The 16,748-nt window shown below is 39.3% G+C and overlaps 1 protein-coding gene across 1 annotated transcript in view; it reads right to left on the bottom strand.

The window, feature by feature from the left end:
- Positions 1-6,396, bottom strand: part of fn1a (fibronectin 1a) — a 32,615-nt gene extending 26,219 nt beyond the window's left edge. The window contains exons 1-9 of the mRNA XM_053328204.1: positions 6,116-6,396; positions 4,990-5,115; positions 4,730-4,867; positions 4,298-4,429; positions 4,027-4,164; positions 3,144-3,302; positions 2,452-2,649; positions 2,138-2,320; positions 1,410-1,586 (exon numbers count right to left, since the gene is read on the bottom strand). Coding sequence (XP_053184179.1) covers positions 1,410-1,586; positions 2,138-2,320; positions 2,452-2,649; positions 3,144-3,302; positions 4,027-4,164; positions 4,298-4,429; positions 4,730-4,867; positions 4,990-5,115; positions 6,116-6,245 — 1,381 coding nt within the window. The 5' untranslated portion in view covers positions 6,246-6,396. The remainder of the gene's footprint in view (positions 1-1,409; positions 1,587-2,137; positions 2,321-2,451; positions 2,650-3,143; positions 3,303-4,026; positions 4,165-4,297; positions 4,430-4,729; positions 4,868-4,989; positions 5,116-6,115) is intronic.
- Between the last annotated feature and the right edge of the window lie 10,352 nt (positions 6,397-16,748).

Raw genomic sequence — 16,748 nt, 5'->3', positions numbered from 1 at the left:
CATTGACTTCAGACTTTAAGACTTCAGCAAGATTCAAACATGTGAATTGCTTAGAGCATGCTCAATCTGCTTTGCCACACTACAAATGAGCTAAAAGATTAAACAAAGTACTCCATTTTTCTTAAGAGTTCAAAGACTCAGATAAGTCATGTAGATGTTCCCACTGTCTACCATCCACATTTAACAGTCTGCTGCCAAACAGATGAGACCATCTTCCATCTGTTTACTTTAAAGTCTAACAAAGAGGTTTATCAGTAACTCAGAAGATTTTTTTGCATAAATTGGAACAATCCTTCCTTCCTGTTTGTGGATATTGTCATAGTGTCACTATATCTAACCATAATCAGATTATTTATACACCATTCAACAACTTAATCCATGCAATGCCTGAGTTAAACTTTAGGCATTCTAGGCATTTTCTAGCTTGGATTCCCCTTTGAAGACTTTCACAGTAAATCCAAAGACTTGCATTTGTTAGGACCACTCAGTTGTGTTTACGTGAAGAGGCTTTGGCACCGCACCTACAAGAAACTCTGACTTACTATTGACAACAGACATAATTATGTGGCTTCTAAATTAGATTACTAAGACATAAACATGCAATAGCTCTGATATCTACAGCCGTCCTGTATATTTTCAGTATACAGTTTGCATTCATCATTTTACAGCCTGTTGGCATCATCATTACCATTTCATTACTCCTTCACAAACACTAGTGCAGTGTCAATGACCCCCCAGTGTTTCACTGGCTTCAGCCCCTTTTGTTACTCATGGAGACCTAATTGACACCAATTCAACACAACACATTTCTTACAAGGCAAGTTTGGCTACCCTATAAATAAAGGTGTAAGAACTGTAAATTAGATTATGTCTGTGCCATCAGGCCTGACTCCATTTTAACATCACTTTGATAATAGCTTTCATGCAAATGAAGTCACTCATCAAATCTTTTCATTGTCAAAGAATGGTCTTAATTCAAAGGCCATGTCATCTCCCTCAGACTGGGCGGAGAGACATTTGACTTAAGATTGGGAGGGCCATTGCAATTAGCTGTGCTTATCACATTAGTTGCCCCCATGACTAGTAAACTGCTGAGCTGATCCACATTTGGCCATTTTGCTGATGACATTTGGTTGAGCCCACTGCCAATTTTTTAGAAATTTTACTTTACTTTACTTTACTATTTTGAAACGAATATTCTAAAAAAAAAGACATTTAAAGTTTTTCTTTTGTTCCAAATATACAATATATAAATGACATTTTAAAATACATTTTAGACAGCATGGCCTAAAATGTCTTTCAGAACCACACACCCTGAAACAGCACCTCAATACCCAACATATGGACTCTGTTCCTCCCCAGCTCTCCATTACACACACACACACACACACACACACACACACACTTACCAGCCATGGGACAGAACCCAAAACGCTGTTCCTCATCATAGTTTGTTGTGGTGCCACACCACTTCATGCCGTCTCTACGTCCATCTGCAGTGCAGTCGGTGTAGTTTCGGCCGTTGTAGAGGTAGGGGAACTGGCACAGGGCACCGTTAGAATTACCGCCTCGTGTTGCCACCATCGCTATTGAAAACAAGATCAGTATTCAAATATGTATAAACTCCATGCCTATATTTAAGATTCACTTTGTATAAAACAAGTTAAGTTTAAGCCAAACATAATCCTAAATGTAAAATGTGATGTGGTTGTTTACTGTTGTTTTTATGAAAAACCAATTTAGCTTGCGCTGAATAGGCTATTACATTAGTGGTATACTTGGTTAATTATCATATAAACTAATGATAAGTGAGGTTTGACAACAAATAAAGGTTTTTATATTACTGACGACCCCTGTAGTAATGATGTTAATGCTAAAATGCTAATGTTAGCTTTGCGCTAACATTAGCTTTGTAGACAGAGACATCACAAAAATATGATAAGACATAATTAAAAATGAATTGGGAGATTTGCTATCGACCAGCTGTTGATCATTTACACTCAAATAACATTGACAAGTTAGGAACTTATTTTCAGTCTTAGCTGCTAGCTAGCATTCCCGCATCAAGTGGAAGACTCTGTCTCAGTCAACCACCATTTTTTTAAATCACGCAGTTCAGCACAAATCGTCAGCTCACCGTTCTTCTCTGTACAGAAGGAATATTTCTCCTCGACCTCAAAGTCGGAGGCGGTAGAACACCAGAGCTGTCCGTCACTGCGTCCATCAGAGGTGCAAGAGTGGTAGGTCTTTCCCTTGTAGACGAAGGGGAACACACAGGGCTGACCGCCGGAGTTGCCACCGTATACTGGAGCTGGTCCATCTAGAAAAAGACAGGAACACGCATGAACATAGTAAATATTACACAACTTTTGACAACATAGGCACATTTTTGTCAATTATGGCCATTGTTGAAGACATCTGTAATTTGTAAGACAAAAGGGAATCTCTTACCCCACTGTTCACAGCTGATTCCATTGCCCAGACAGGTACAGATCATCTGTTTGGTTCCCTGGGTCTTCATCCAGCGCTGGCCGATAAAGTATGACAGTCCTGAATCTGACCGACAGGGTCCATCCTGGGGAACCTGAGACACAGTGGATGGCTGGTAGACCACAGGCTGGATGTTAGTGACAACACGAGATCCGGTTCCTGAAATGAAATGTAAGATTAGGTTCATAGGCAGCAATAATATCAAAGAACACATACAATCTTCTCAAATGTTTGAAAAAAACATCTTTGAATATGAAAGTATAACTCGCAAAATGTCTATGTATTGCCTTAGTTTCATTTAGCCTGCACGAGACCTTCGCTGGGAATGTCACATCCACAGAAAGAAATATGCTTTCCATTTCCGTTTTTTTTACTGTCCCTGAGTCACTATGAGCATGTGTTTCTGTCTGGCACCCAATAATCACTTCAAGCCACTTCAAGCACATTTTTCCCCTATAACATTCCCTCGTCATTCCCCTAACTCCTGTCTCTCTTTCTCATGCAGTCAAAATCATGAGTTACAAGACCCGTCTTTCTCACTTCATCACTTGGACACTTGGCACTTCACACCCCCCGCTTCTCCCAGCATCTGTCTCTGGTATACATTCTTCTCTCCGCACAGACAGCAGGACTAGCACGTTATCAGTTCTCACCTAGGCCAGTGGTGTGAAGTGAGGCATGTCGCTCACACTTCCATTCCCCGCGGCCGTTCCCTGTGCACAGACACTGGAGCATGTTGCCTCGGGCATCGCTCTTGGTCCAGGTATCTCCAATACGATGGGAGGTCATAGTATCCTGGTCGTTGCAACGATCTAGGAGAGGAGGGAATAAGATGAATTAATTAGAAAGAGATCATGAAGTTATTGTTTTGATGACAAAGAAGGAAATGTGGTGCTTGCATAAAAGTCTGCAGTGATTATTTGGGGAATGATTCCTCTTGAATGCCAGCAGTTTGTGTTTTGCAACTTTGTTGATAAGTTGTTGAACACATGTGTGACAACAATCTCTTGATGACACCCACAAAAAAAACTCTAAGGCCACCCCGAAGCCATGCATGTGACAACTAGCCAATAGGGAATTGCATTCATTTTCATCTGTTACATCAGCTGGTCCCATTAAGGATGTAAGTAATGCTTCTAATTAGAAACACAACTAGCAAACACTTCCTCCACAGCCTGTTAAAGTCCTGCAACAAATCAGCCACACCTTGCCTTTAGACCTGGCAGTAAAGGCTAGAGAGCATATATGTGTGGCATTCGATGAGGAGGATTATACTGATACGCATGTAGACGCATGTGACTTGTTCAGCAACAGCAATGTTTCAGCTTGTTTGTTCTTGACAGGTAGAATTACATGTGTGCATTTACAAGACAAAAAGTAAATGCTGTGTGACTCTAATCTGTCCAAGTGACTCTAATCTGTCCAATGACACAAACCAAATTGTTCCACAAAAAGCAAATATGGAAAAATAAATCATAAGGAGGCGATGGATCAATGCAAATAAATAAATAAATAAATAAATAAAGGGTTTCTTACTTCTGGAGGTACACGTGATGCGGCCACTTCCCTCTCCCAGACAGGTACAGTCCACCACCATCCATCCCTGGTACGGCTTCTCCCACATCTCCCCAACAACATAGGATGTTCCCGCCGAGTTGTCATAGCAACGCTCAGCTGTAGGGAACAAGACACTCACTGAACTACTTATGTTTACTAATCAAACCCCTGTATATCCAAAATGTTTAGCCAATGACCCAACTGGGAAGGTACAGTCATTTGTTAAGAGTTAAGAGTTTGAATGACTCACAGACAGGCTTGCAGGTCCACTCTCCTTTGCCGTTACCCAGGCAGACACACTCCAACATGTAGCCTCCTGTTTCATGGGGTCTCTGCCAGGTGTCACCTATCTTATATGAAGCTCCACCTTCATGACAGCGGTCTGGGTGGACAGAGGGAAAAAAGGATTAGTTTAGGGAATGAAGGCCAAAGAAGATAAACAAAAGAAACACAGACTAAGACATTTTCTACCATTATTTAACCACTCACAGCTGCACAGCACAAGTCGTTAATCAGCCATGGAGAATATGGAGATTAACTAGTTTACTGGCATCAGTCTGGTAGGCCAGGGGATACACAGAAACACATGAGCTAGGATGTGTGGTCTGGGGTTGGAACAGTTAATGGCAGCAGCCAGCAGGGCAGCTCCTCCTAGAGTAGGCACACGAACACACCAACTTACTGGCAATGGTGCAGCTGATCTTGCCCCTCCCAGATCCAATACAGGTACAGTCCCAGATCATGCCATCCTTGGGTCTCTCGTAGGTTTCTCCCACAGTATAGGACTGCTGGTTGATCTTGTCAAAGCATCTCTCTTCTGCTACAGGGAGAAAACAAAAAGGAAAAGGATATGTGTGGTTTTGTTTAAGGAAGAGGGACACACTATTGGAAATGATACAAAGGAAGAAGTTTATTACATTAAATCTTTACACACAAACTAACCTTCAGGTTTGCTTTTACACTTGATACCAGCGACTCCGTGGCAGGTACAGACCAGAGTACTGCCCAAGTATGGACGCTCCCACTGGTCATTAAGGCCATAGAAAAGACCGTTCTCTAAGCAGCCATCTGGCAGGAGAGAGAAGGAGAGGACAGATTTTTTTTTATGCTGTTAGTTTGACACAAGCTAGAATAAAGCAGCAGGAGATCAAATTAAAAAAGCACCCACTCTGCTTGTTCCTACACCAACACACACACAGCACAGGGAAAATGTGAGGGGGAAAAAAAAACACTCTCCACCCATACACACCCACAAACACTCTACCTGGTTACCATGTCCTTTTACAAACTGGAAAAACCAAATGCAGCTACTGGAAAAAATGGTCTAATTCAAACAATAAAAACACATGCCAGCCATTATCATTGCTTAAAAGACAAAACGCAGATTCATCCCATTTGGAATCAACATTTCATTGTAGGACAGGACTTCACTCTTGTCTGTGAAACTGTTAACTTGACATCAAAGGGCCCCCACCCTGAGTAATAAATCATTTGCACAAAGTGGAGAATAATATCCACTTGCCCCCCCCCTACCAGGCATGTTCTTTGTTCACATCTCAGGACTTCACATGCCATCAACATCTCCTTTCCCCCCAAAACCTTTATTCTATTCGTTTTTTAAGCTTCAACTGGAATCCAAGTGGGGTTTTTTTTCTTTCCTCCCTTTTTTTCTGTGCAGCTTTGATCCTTACAGTATTCACACAGATGAGATCTGAAAAATTGTTGGAATGGAAACTACACCAACACTGCCCCTAAAATCCGAGATTACTTTTAAAAAACTATGATTATGATTTCGTGATGTTTATAAGTCGGTTACACAATGAATCACCTACACTATGATGTTTCTAAACGTTTTACCACTCTGCTGTAGTTACTGTATCATATTACTCTGTATCCCATGGCAACAACAAAAAGTGGCAATTAACTCTTCAAAAATACATTTTTTCTAATTAACTGTTAAAACACCACAAAGCCCCCCCCAATGACCTCCGATTGTCCAAGATTTGGAAACAGTACCCTTGCTGCATGAAATCCATCTGATTTATAACTTTGAATAAAACAAACGTACCCTGAGATACTGAGGAGACGTGATGCTGCTGAGACTGTCGCCGATCCCTGTGCGTCCCTTTGGGCATGCAGTTCACCGCGCTCCCGATACAGAGCGCAACAAGCACCCTGGCTATGGTGCTGCCGGACATAGCCTCCTTTTTAATGCACTCGATCGATGCAAAGCGCGGTTTACTACAGGTTCTCCTTGTGCAAAGTTAATTTTCTTCAGAGACGGAGAGAGGTCGGCTCCGGTGCAAATCTTAGCTCTTAATCAATGCCTCGTTCTTGATCTTCCCGTTCAGTGTGCTCCTCTCCAGTCTGCGGCCCCAGTGTGCAGGTTTACCAGTCTGTGGGAGTGATTTATCTGGGCATGGTTTACTTTGTGCCGGAGGAGGGAGGTGCAACAAAAGAGACAGACTACCCACGCAGCATGAAGTGAAGCAGACAAAGATGGTTTCGCAAATTCCAAGTTGTAAACTCTGTTCTTACTTTGCCTTGTTTGAACAAATGTTATGTCAAAATTTGTGGTAGTCACATACAGTAAAATACTCCCATGCAACTTGCTATGCTAAGGTAAAGGAACTTTTAAACCATAAAAGCCATAGCAGATTTTGACCCCCCCCCCCTCACCACCACTAATCAAACTGTTCACTTTAAAGTGATTTAATTTAACCTCTTGGCCTCTTGACTCTCCCTTTCTCTACCTACAGAATGTCATCAATGGATACAATAAACAAACAACCAGTAACTTTACTGTTATCTTAGACATGGATTCAGTTTACCTAAAATTTGTTTAAGAAAAATCTGGTGTGCTTTAATATTGTAATAGTTTATGCAGAAAATGACCTACAGTAAAAGGACCTGTGAGTTCAGAATGGGTTTAGAGCTGCAATGATTCACATGAAGTCAATTAATCTGCAACTATTTTTATAACTGATCAATTGATGAGTCATTTTTCAAAATACTGCTTAAATTTTCAGATTCCAGCTTCTTCAATGTGAATATTTCTTTTGTTTTTTTAGTCCTCTATGATAGTTCATTGGATGTTTGGCTGTTGATTGACACAAAACAAAACATCTTAAGTTGCATCTTGACCTTTCAGAAATGGTGATCAAGAAAATAATCAAAAGTTGAAGCCCTAGTTAAATGTCTTTCTTGTGTTTTTTCCATTTTCAAAGGTCAAATATTTCACTGTTGATAGTTATCAGACCACGCTCCACCACCCCATTGATATTTCATTAAACAGGATGTAAAATGATAATGATTTTAAAAAGCCTCTTTGTTTACCACTTTGTTTTCATACAATCATATCTGTGTCTTGGTTACTAAATGACATCATCTAGTCATCTTTCATTATTGATCCATGCTCATTTAAGTAACAAATCTTGCTGCAGTTGATACTCTGCAGAATATTGGCCTATAGGTTTTACACAGCTGGGGTATGTGATCTGCAAGAATTAGGTCACATGGCGTCAGCGTCTGGAAAATCTCCAGTAGCCTTAAGTTTCAATGCCTGGAGAGCGTTTACATGTCTAAAGGTTTTATTAAAGTGACTCTTCTGTGATACAAAATTGTGTAATATGCCAAGTCAAGGGGCCACTCTTTTGTCACTCATGCTGTCTTCCTCTCTCTTGCTTGCTCATCACTGCCCTTCCTGTTCAGTTATCATCTGTTGATTCCTCACCCCTTCGTATGCCAGATGCACCCCTCACTGGCTCATTTGCACTGTACTTGTCCTGTTCAAGTTTTCAACACCATATTAAGCAAGAGGGCTGCTCCTCATCTGTTTATCTATTTTCATTAGCAACCGCTATGATATGTACTTCCAAGTGTTACTACTTGTACAGTCAAAGTTTGTGCATTTCCACAGGTTGGAGCGCTATCTTTTTTTTTGTTGGTGGGGTGGGGGGTGGGGGGCAGCCCTGTTATGTCAGCTAAGCATTTATGTTTTGTTTTATCAGTTGGAATATTAAGGTTGAATTTTCTTTATTACATTTTGGTTTAACTTTCTGTTGTAAATATTGTAAATAGGGACCAATAAATGAAAACCTAATGCCTCTATTTTACTCAATCACTCATATGTCTCTTGTAACTTAACATGTCGTCAGGCACCTCGCTTATAGTCAGTCCCTGAATTTCTTTTGACAAGTCAATATCATACAGTCAAACACAAACTGAAAACAAAACCCAAGAGAGGAAAAAAACATACTGTATATTGTAGTGTTTCCAAAACATGTGATGTCATTAAAAACAGGGTTTTGTATGACACATAAAAAAATCATCTGATCTGATTTACAGTTTTGTTTTCTTTACCAATTGTACAATCTAATAAAAGCAATTCTTTGTTTTACTGTTTCCTTGTTATTCACATCAGCTATTCTACATTTCATTCAGTTGTAACAAGCTTTTATTGAGTGTTCACTTGAGTATTCAATTAAAACTGATCTGGAAATCATGTTATGCCATCAAAGTATGAGGAGAAAAAAAGTTCATCATCATCTCCAGACCTCCAGCTCATGATGTCTTGTGTTTTTATGAATCACAAGATGACTGTAAGAAAGAAATGCCATCAGCAGCAGAAAGTAGATCTGATGGTGGATTTGAATTACTCAAACTTGATACTGTTCAAACAGAGGAGACGAACAACAGAGACGCCTTTGACGAACAAGAACTTGAGACACTACTCGGTTTGGTGTTGACATTTAATGTGTAGTTCACATTCTAAAGCAATTTGCTCACAAAGTTATCCAATTATAACAATAATGAAGAACAGCACATTGGGGGTGTCATCATTTCCTCCGCTATGGCATGAGCTCAACGGTAAAATAGATTAATCATCAGTCAGCTCTTAAATCAAGTTTGTGGAGCTGTGGTGAGAGGGGAGTGCTAGCTCTCCTACAGAGGCTGTCTAGATTATCTTATGTGTTAGGAAATCTATGAGAGTGATACACACAAGGTGTTAGAGGAAGTTTACATTGACATCATTTGGCTTTAACACTGTGTTTTATTGACCATTTGCTCCACGCTAGACAATGATCAGTTACGGGGGCATGTCTTAATTTGATACGCCTTAGTGTGAGGACCCATCTGTTGTATTTTGTCCATCTGTATGTCTGGGAAATTTGTTGGTGGTACTGGCTGACATACATGTTTAAGACTCATCATATATTTTCTTGTTATACAATATGAATAGGTCATGTTATTTCAAAAGATGTACATACTCATCCTGACCAGTATTCAGCTTTAGCGGGGGTCCTCCACATATGTTTCCAATCAAAGGCCTAGATACTTTCTGCTTATCTAACCACCTGCATATACAAGTATCCTCCTATTGAGGTGAATCTTTGTATCTTTCCATTTATCTCCCCCTAAACCCATAACTCCTATATATGGACATGTTTGTTAGATGATGATGTTACACAAAGGTGAAGAGGTGAAAAGGTCATTTGACAGCAATTTCACACCTTGAATGCATCTTTCATCCCCCATGAAATCGGTGACAGTAAATTTCTGTGTTGAACTTGAACTTAAAACTTGTGAGAGCAGAAAATTGCATAGTTAGTTCCACACAGGGACAATGAACTTCAGGCCTCATAGCAGGGGAGAAGAAAACAACAGGAGTGTCACGCAATTGTGCTGTAATGATGAAGTAATCATACTCCAATATCAAACTTATGTAGTGAGATAGTTATGTTACATAAAAACTGTCACACTGAACCACCAGATTAAATACGTTCCCTGGTTGGTGGCTTCTGTGAGTGATTCTTTCATCTAATACCAGAATTTCATACTTTGACTTCCTAAGTCTGTCAAAAACATAGTAGTGGTTACAGCTTTTCCCCCTAAAGCTTAATCCTTTATATACATCAATTCTTCTCATTTCTATCCTTCATGAGTGCCCCAAACTCAAAACATGCCCCTGTGGTTACCATCTCCAAAACACATCTGCTACTACAGTGCTGTGATGAATGATCATGAGGCTGGAAATCCCAGTTTAAAGTCATTATCTGGTTATTGTGCAAGTTAACTGCTCACTGTGGCTTGATGTAAAAAATACACAAACATTCTTATGGTTAAATAGACAGATTTTAAAAGGTGATTTGAAAGTGAAGCGGATCACACAGGATGGTCACAATGGTAATTACAACAATTATTTCCATTTGACTGAAACAATAAAACCCCAAGCTAGGAAAAGATGGTCAAATGAGACTCTACAAAACCTATCTACATTAAACCTTTCCATGATGGTGGCCTTATGCAGAGGGTGTCAAAGTTTCTTGTTGTGCAGCATTTACAGCGTATGTCTGTCCTGACTGCAGTAAACTTCTCCACTATCATATTTAGAATAGAGGATGCAGACAATGACCCTTATTATTCACAAAAATACAATTTCCAGTCTTGTTTTTGGATGTTTGAAGTGAAACTGAACTGGGAGGAGAAAAAAAGAGGAACAGAAATGAGAGGGAAAAAGTCCATGGAAGAAATTACGAGAAGAGATAAAGAAAGTTTTAAAGCTAGAAAGTTGAAGTTGAACAGTTGAAATCTCTGGAGAATATTTCATTATGAGTTCAAGATTACAAGTGGTATGAATAATCTAAAGAGACAGCGGGAGAGTAGTGAGTGAAAATGGGAGAGCGAAGGTTGAGTTGTGAAATTTGGGCAGTCTGAGCGAGGTTTTAGGCTTATGTGTGCAAATCATACTGTAACTTTATGATGGCATTACACAACACATTGAGAATGATCATTCTGAGAAAGAGAACAAGGGTAACGAAAGAGGTCACAGCTGCAACGTCTCCATACAGCTGCTGCACATTTTCATCCAACTTTGTCTCTCTCGACTCCTCTCCAGATCTTCTCAAAATGTGTCTCTGTAAATCTTTAGTTGCCGTCCGGGATCACCTTCTGACTTTCTTGGTTTAACATCTTGAATTGTCTTGTCCTTGCCTCAAATAATTGACAATTCCTCACATATTATTGCAACATCCCAGAGGAGTCCCTGCTGGCTTGTTCTTCTCGTATTACACTATTCTTTTCCAGTCTTCCTTTCATATTGTATTTTCATTTTTTTTATGTCTTGCATTCCTCTATCTGACCTACTCTCTTATAATCTCTATCTTTGCTTAATTCAATGTACTTTTATTGGTTTACTAGAGGGTGACATCACAAAGTCCCCTCTAAATGGAGCTGAGAATTATGCCATTATGCCAGAGTTCATGGTGTTTTCAAACAATTGGATTCTGGTTAGTTTGTTCATATCTTGTTTGTCGGTATGTGGACCAAAACAACCGCACTGAGAACACTTTTTCTAGGTCTTAAACAAATTATGGTGCAGTTTGTTTGTGGTTTAATCAGACTACACACTGAAGTCTGCAAGTTTGAGCTAGATGGCTTCCGAAGCCAGGTGCATAATCTCTGTGTGGAAAAAAAACAGAAATCAAGGGGAAAATGCAACAAGTTTACCATTGATAATGGAAGTTATGTGAAAACCTGCATATTTAACATCTTTCAACAGTGTTTGCCAGTTGGACAGAGGTAAAACATCACCCCTCTTTGTGTCTTGGAACTCTCAGTGTGGTAGTAGTTCAAGGGAAGCTCCCTGGTAGCAAAATTAGAAATAGCAAACTTTACAAGTTGATGAGGAATATCTGAGTACATCAACATTTTTGGCTAGGGGTGGAAACTTATCACCTGATGCACCTGGTGGTTTGTTACAAACAGTCATTTGAGAAGTTGTCCATGGACACTGTTAAGAAAAGGGAGTACACTTATATAATAAAAATACTTAGCAGGTGATTGGATGAACCATCTGTCCATCACTGTCTATCCTTGTGAGGAAGCTGAATTTGAGACACTGATTGGTCCGAACCACCAGTAACTTGGACACAAGCACATAACTTGAAGCCTGATAAGATGGATTCTCGCATGATCTTGTAATGTTGTGATTTGAAAGGTAAGGTAACTCATGTTGGTAATGCTATGAGGTAACATCTGCACACCATTTGGAAGAAGGAGAAGTGGGAAAAAAGGAAGTGAAAGAGGAGGTGCAGGTTAAACTTTCAGTTCTACAACATCTCCACCTTTGCAGAGAGATGACACAGACTACCATTTCCCTTAATTTTTAAAATATTTAGTCATGCTTTCTGTTCTTTCCTCATAATGGTTGTGTCTCTCAGTCTATCTATTCATATGTTAGTATTATTCTACACCATGTGCACTTGTGTAATACACATTTGTTATTTGTCCGTCTGATTCTAGGAAATCCTTGTATTAAACAAAATTAAACAAATAAATGTCTAATCGCTGTCGAAATCTCCTCTGTTTCCCCACCCTCTTGCTTTGCTCTCCTTTTCCTCCTACTCCTCCACCTACTCCTCCTCCTCCTCCTCCGGCCTTCCCTCACCTCTAGGGAGATGAGGTCACAGTCTGAGGAAAGATGGAGTGATTGGGAATTGAGACTCCACACTTTTCTTGGCTGGTTTAGTTCTGGATTTCTTCACAAACATCTTAGAGTTGACACTTAGTATTTATACCCACTCAGACCTGGTTTGAAATGTAGCATTAATCATGGTGTAGCCATGTGGGCCAAATTATTGTCCCGTTATCCTTCATCCCTTCAGTAGCTGCTGCAACAGCTACTGTCGACATTTGTCTTGTGGTATCACAGATGTCAGTTTTACAGCATTAGAGGCTCTTTGAACATTGAAAGCTATTTCAAATTCAAGCTTTAAAGTAGTTCAAATGATTAATTATCCTGTATGTGAACATATTACTACAACATACAAAGATATAATGTATGTGTTGATTTCTGTGTTTGAATATGCATATTTGGGTTCATATGCACTGTATTTATTTGTGTGGGTGTCATCCCCGGTGGGTATTTGGAAATCTGCCCCCTTAAGTCACAGCCATTTGGTTTGGAGACGTGCAAAATTGCATGAGAACCCAAGAGAGCATGAGAGAAACATGGCCCGTAACCACCTCCACAACCATTAGCTCCACAGATATGAGTGATTCAGATCTGTTGCCAGTGAATTTTTACAGATAGACAGGAAACTTACAAGTGTGTCATGTAGACCACGTAGACTTGTTTTTACCTTGTGGAAAGTTTTACGTGCAACATTTGAATCAGCTCTGTGAGTCTACGTTGTTGTAACAAAGTTTTAAAAACATTGCAACATGAATGCTGTTTCAAAAATGTTAATTTTGGAAATTTGGTCATTAAGTTTAATATGTGCATTGTTGAGAGTTTGAGTCTGATTCTTTACCTCTGTTGCATCCACTCTCTCATCTCTCTGACCCCACCCTACTTTGAAGACCGTGATTATGTTGAATCACAAAGTGGGAATTTCTTGCTTCCCTTTTTTGTTTCTATGTAACAATCTCTGGTTATAAAAATAAAATTGGATTTTTCTGATTTGCTGGAGAATAGCCAGAATAATGATATATATACTGTTTCTGGGTAAAGATATTTCTTTTGAATTACTTGTTATCTTGTTGTAGACAAACACATGTACTGTCCATGACTTAAATGAGCTTATTTTGACAGCAAGGCTCCAAGTTTACAACAGTTGATAGGTGTCTACTTGTCTCCCACATGCACAAATGTTTTCTGTAAACCAAATTACCATTGGTGGTAAACTGTTAAAACCCCAAACCATACAAGCAATGGAGTTACAAGAAAGAAACTCAACTGGGCTTCTCTGACGTATCTGTAACTTCAAAGAACAAATACACAGATGTAAGCTGCACTTAATTGAAAAGCCCATTCATAGACTAAGCAGCTGTGCTCTGAAAGCAAACAGCCAGTAAGTGTAGACGGTGAGTGTTTGATTATTCAGTGAGCATACTGTGGGCTTAACAAACCGTGGAGACAAAGTGGGTTAAATTTGCTTTTTCAGGATTTATGAAAGTATCATATTCCCCTCCTTTTCTCTCCTAATACTGTTAACACTGTGAGCCTATGTTACGCCATCTTTCTCAACACCCCACTTTCCTCATTTGTTCCCAATCCATCGTCCCATCTCTCCATCTCCCCCCACTAAACAAACAGACAGATGATGTCATCACTGCAGCATTTGGTTTATCTCCTGGTGACAGACCACAATGCACTGGGCTGTTGACCCCCGCAGGGATCTCAAGCTGGAGGAAGTTAGAGGAGTCACAAGGGGGTATGGTGGTTTGGATGTGTTTATGTGTGTGTGTGTGTGTCCGTGTGTTACAGCCAACAGATCTCACAGACAGATGCAAATTGTTGTGTGGGATTGAGTATCTCCTAAAGGTAACATAAAAGTGCACTGAAACTCCACCTAAACTCATTCGCCTGCAGTTTCCCAGCAGCTCTCTACAAAGGCCATTGATTACCCCTTTATTTCATCTAATAATGACTGAATTGGTTTAAAGTATTGCCTCTTAAAACAGTATTACTTGTTTAAAGTTATTTTCAATCAAGTGAACTCAATACCTTACTGATACAATTTAATCAAACAGTTTAACAGACATGAGCATGAGTGTTTTCCTATGAATTAAAGAATTATCTTTTCAAATGTGTAAGTACCGTTCAGATTTTCTATATGGAACCATGTTGAGTCTTCTAGTTTGACTGATGTTGTTGACTGTGAATAATCTATTGTTCATTTCCAAATTAACTTCAAAACATTGCACTTTGAATGTGAGTATATATCACATAGTTGGTAGTATTAGTTAATGGTATGGATTGGGACAGGTGGTCAGTCTCTCTCCCTTAATACTCCTATGTATCAAATACCAGTCTGATAAATTTATTTGTGAGATATTTGTGCAAGGTAGCTCAGGTTTTGCTATGGCCACATAAGCAGCATATATGGCATCAACAGCATGAGCCATCCTCATTATATCTGCTGTCGGCAATTACATATTGTAACTGTATTTACTGTATTTTACTTACTATTGATCTTTAAACAGGATAATTTCATTTAGAAAATGAGTGGTGTTTGCCTGGCCAACTCTGTCCCCTAGAAATTGTGTTTATAATGACTAATTTCAATGGTAAATACATTTTGGTGGATATAACATATCAAGGAACATTGTTAAGTATCGTAGGAAGTAAAATGTTCTCCTACAATATCTGCTCATAGTGTTAGTTTGACAAATCTGTAGTGACTTGAAGCACGAGACAAGACACTTTTTTTTTTTTTTACATTTAACCAAAACAGCAATCTTTCCCAAACTGTGACCAAAGTGCTGTTGTTGCATAAACCAAATCACACACAGGACTGATGAGAAACATGGTCCCCCAACCGCCCTAACCACCTCTCTGTGACTTCAGTGCAGTAAAAAAAACAGTATTGCTTACTTCACTTAAAAAACATTTGAATATAATCCAATGTCACAGGGAAAACTAAATAGCAGTACGTCATTTTGGAGGAAGGGTTGGCTTGGCAGGATAGTGTGCAATTATAGGAGGAACGCAGCTAATAGGAACTCAACGAGCTGCATGAAATAGCATTATTACAAGGAAAATGAAAAGTTATCCATTTTACCCTGCTCCCGATTACCTATCCCGTTCATATAATCAATGATTGCATAGGTGAAATTTCAGCTTTAATTCCAACGTTCTGTTGTGCTACTTTAGGGTGGTGCTAATGTCTCTAGAGAAAAGCTACTTTGTGAATCAGGAATGCAGCATTTTGGTGAAATTCTCACTCAGGGTCAGGGACATTCACATTAAAGCTGTTAAGTGTGACATAACCATTCACAGCTATTTCTGTCATTCACTTATTTTGGTCTAGTAAAGGACATGGACCATTGCATAGATTTTCTGGAAAAATAAGCCTCCGATCTGATTTTGATTTTACAGTTAAACCCATTTTTAGTTCAGACCCAGACAAAAACACATTCTTAATTTATGTTCAGAAGCTAAAATCACTATATAAGGCAGAAGCCATTGTTTTCATAAGTCTGAGCCTGTGCCTGAAATTTCAGTAACACAAATCAGCTTTGGGTTTCTTTTTTGTATTGGTTCCCAAATTAGGTTTCAAATACAGAATGTCTCCTGAATAGCAATACTTTGTTTTTTCCTGCCTTTGATTATTGTTGTAATTAGAGGCATGACAGGGTTTGGCATGTAAACTTCTTGACAGATTGAAAAATTATACCATGTATTGGTGGTTCAATGGACAAAGTGCTCTTTGGAAAACATACACAAAAAGATAAATGAGGCCTGACAATGACCCATCTGACCTTGCTGTCCCCTGTCTGGCCTGGAAATAGTTAGCATTCTCATTTGCATGTGCATGTGGAGGTTTCATAACAAGGCTTATGCAGGAGATAAAGATAGAAAGAAAAAGAAAAAATGCCTGTAAAATGTGTGGTTTTTCGTTTTTATTTCAATATTTGTATGAGTGGTAAAATGTGATGCCACATAAAAAGACAAATCCACATGTTTAATGCCCAAAAGTGATAAAGATAACAACTATTTTAAGATGTAAGTAAGTTCAATTCTAATTGAGTGGATTTTTAACTATTGATAGTTTTCCCATGGCTACATAAAGGTATAAAGCTTGTGTTACCAAGGGAGATTAAGATGGAGGTTTCCATGGTTACCCTCTAACACGTGAGGAATTCCAGAGTCATAACTTGAGCCTAGAAAGTTCCAAGAGGAAAGGAGGGAGTGA

This window comes from Scomber japonicus, chromosome 11, assembly GCF_027409825.1.
Source record: "Scomber japonicus isolate fScoJap1 chromosome 11, fScoJap1.pri, whole genome shotgun sequence".
Classification (NCBI taxonomy): domain Eukaryota; kingdom Metazoa; phylum Chordata; class Actinopteri; order Scombriformes; family Scombridae; genus Scomber; species Scomber japonicus.
The sequence above is the reverse complement of the archived record's forward strand: the minus strand, read 5'-3'. Positions and strand labels throughout refer to the sequence as shown.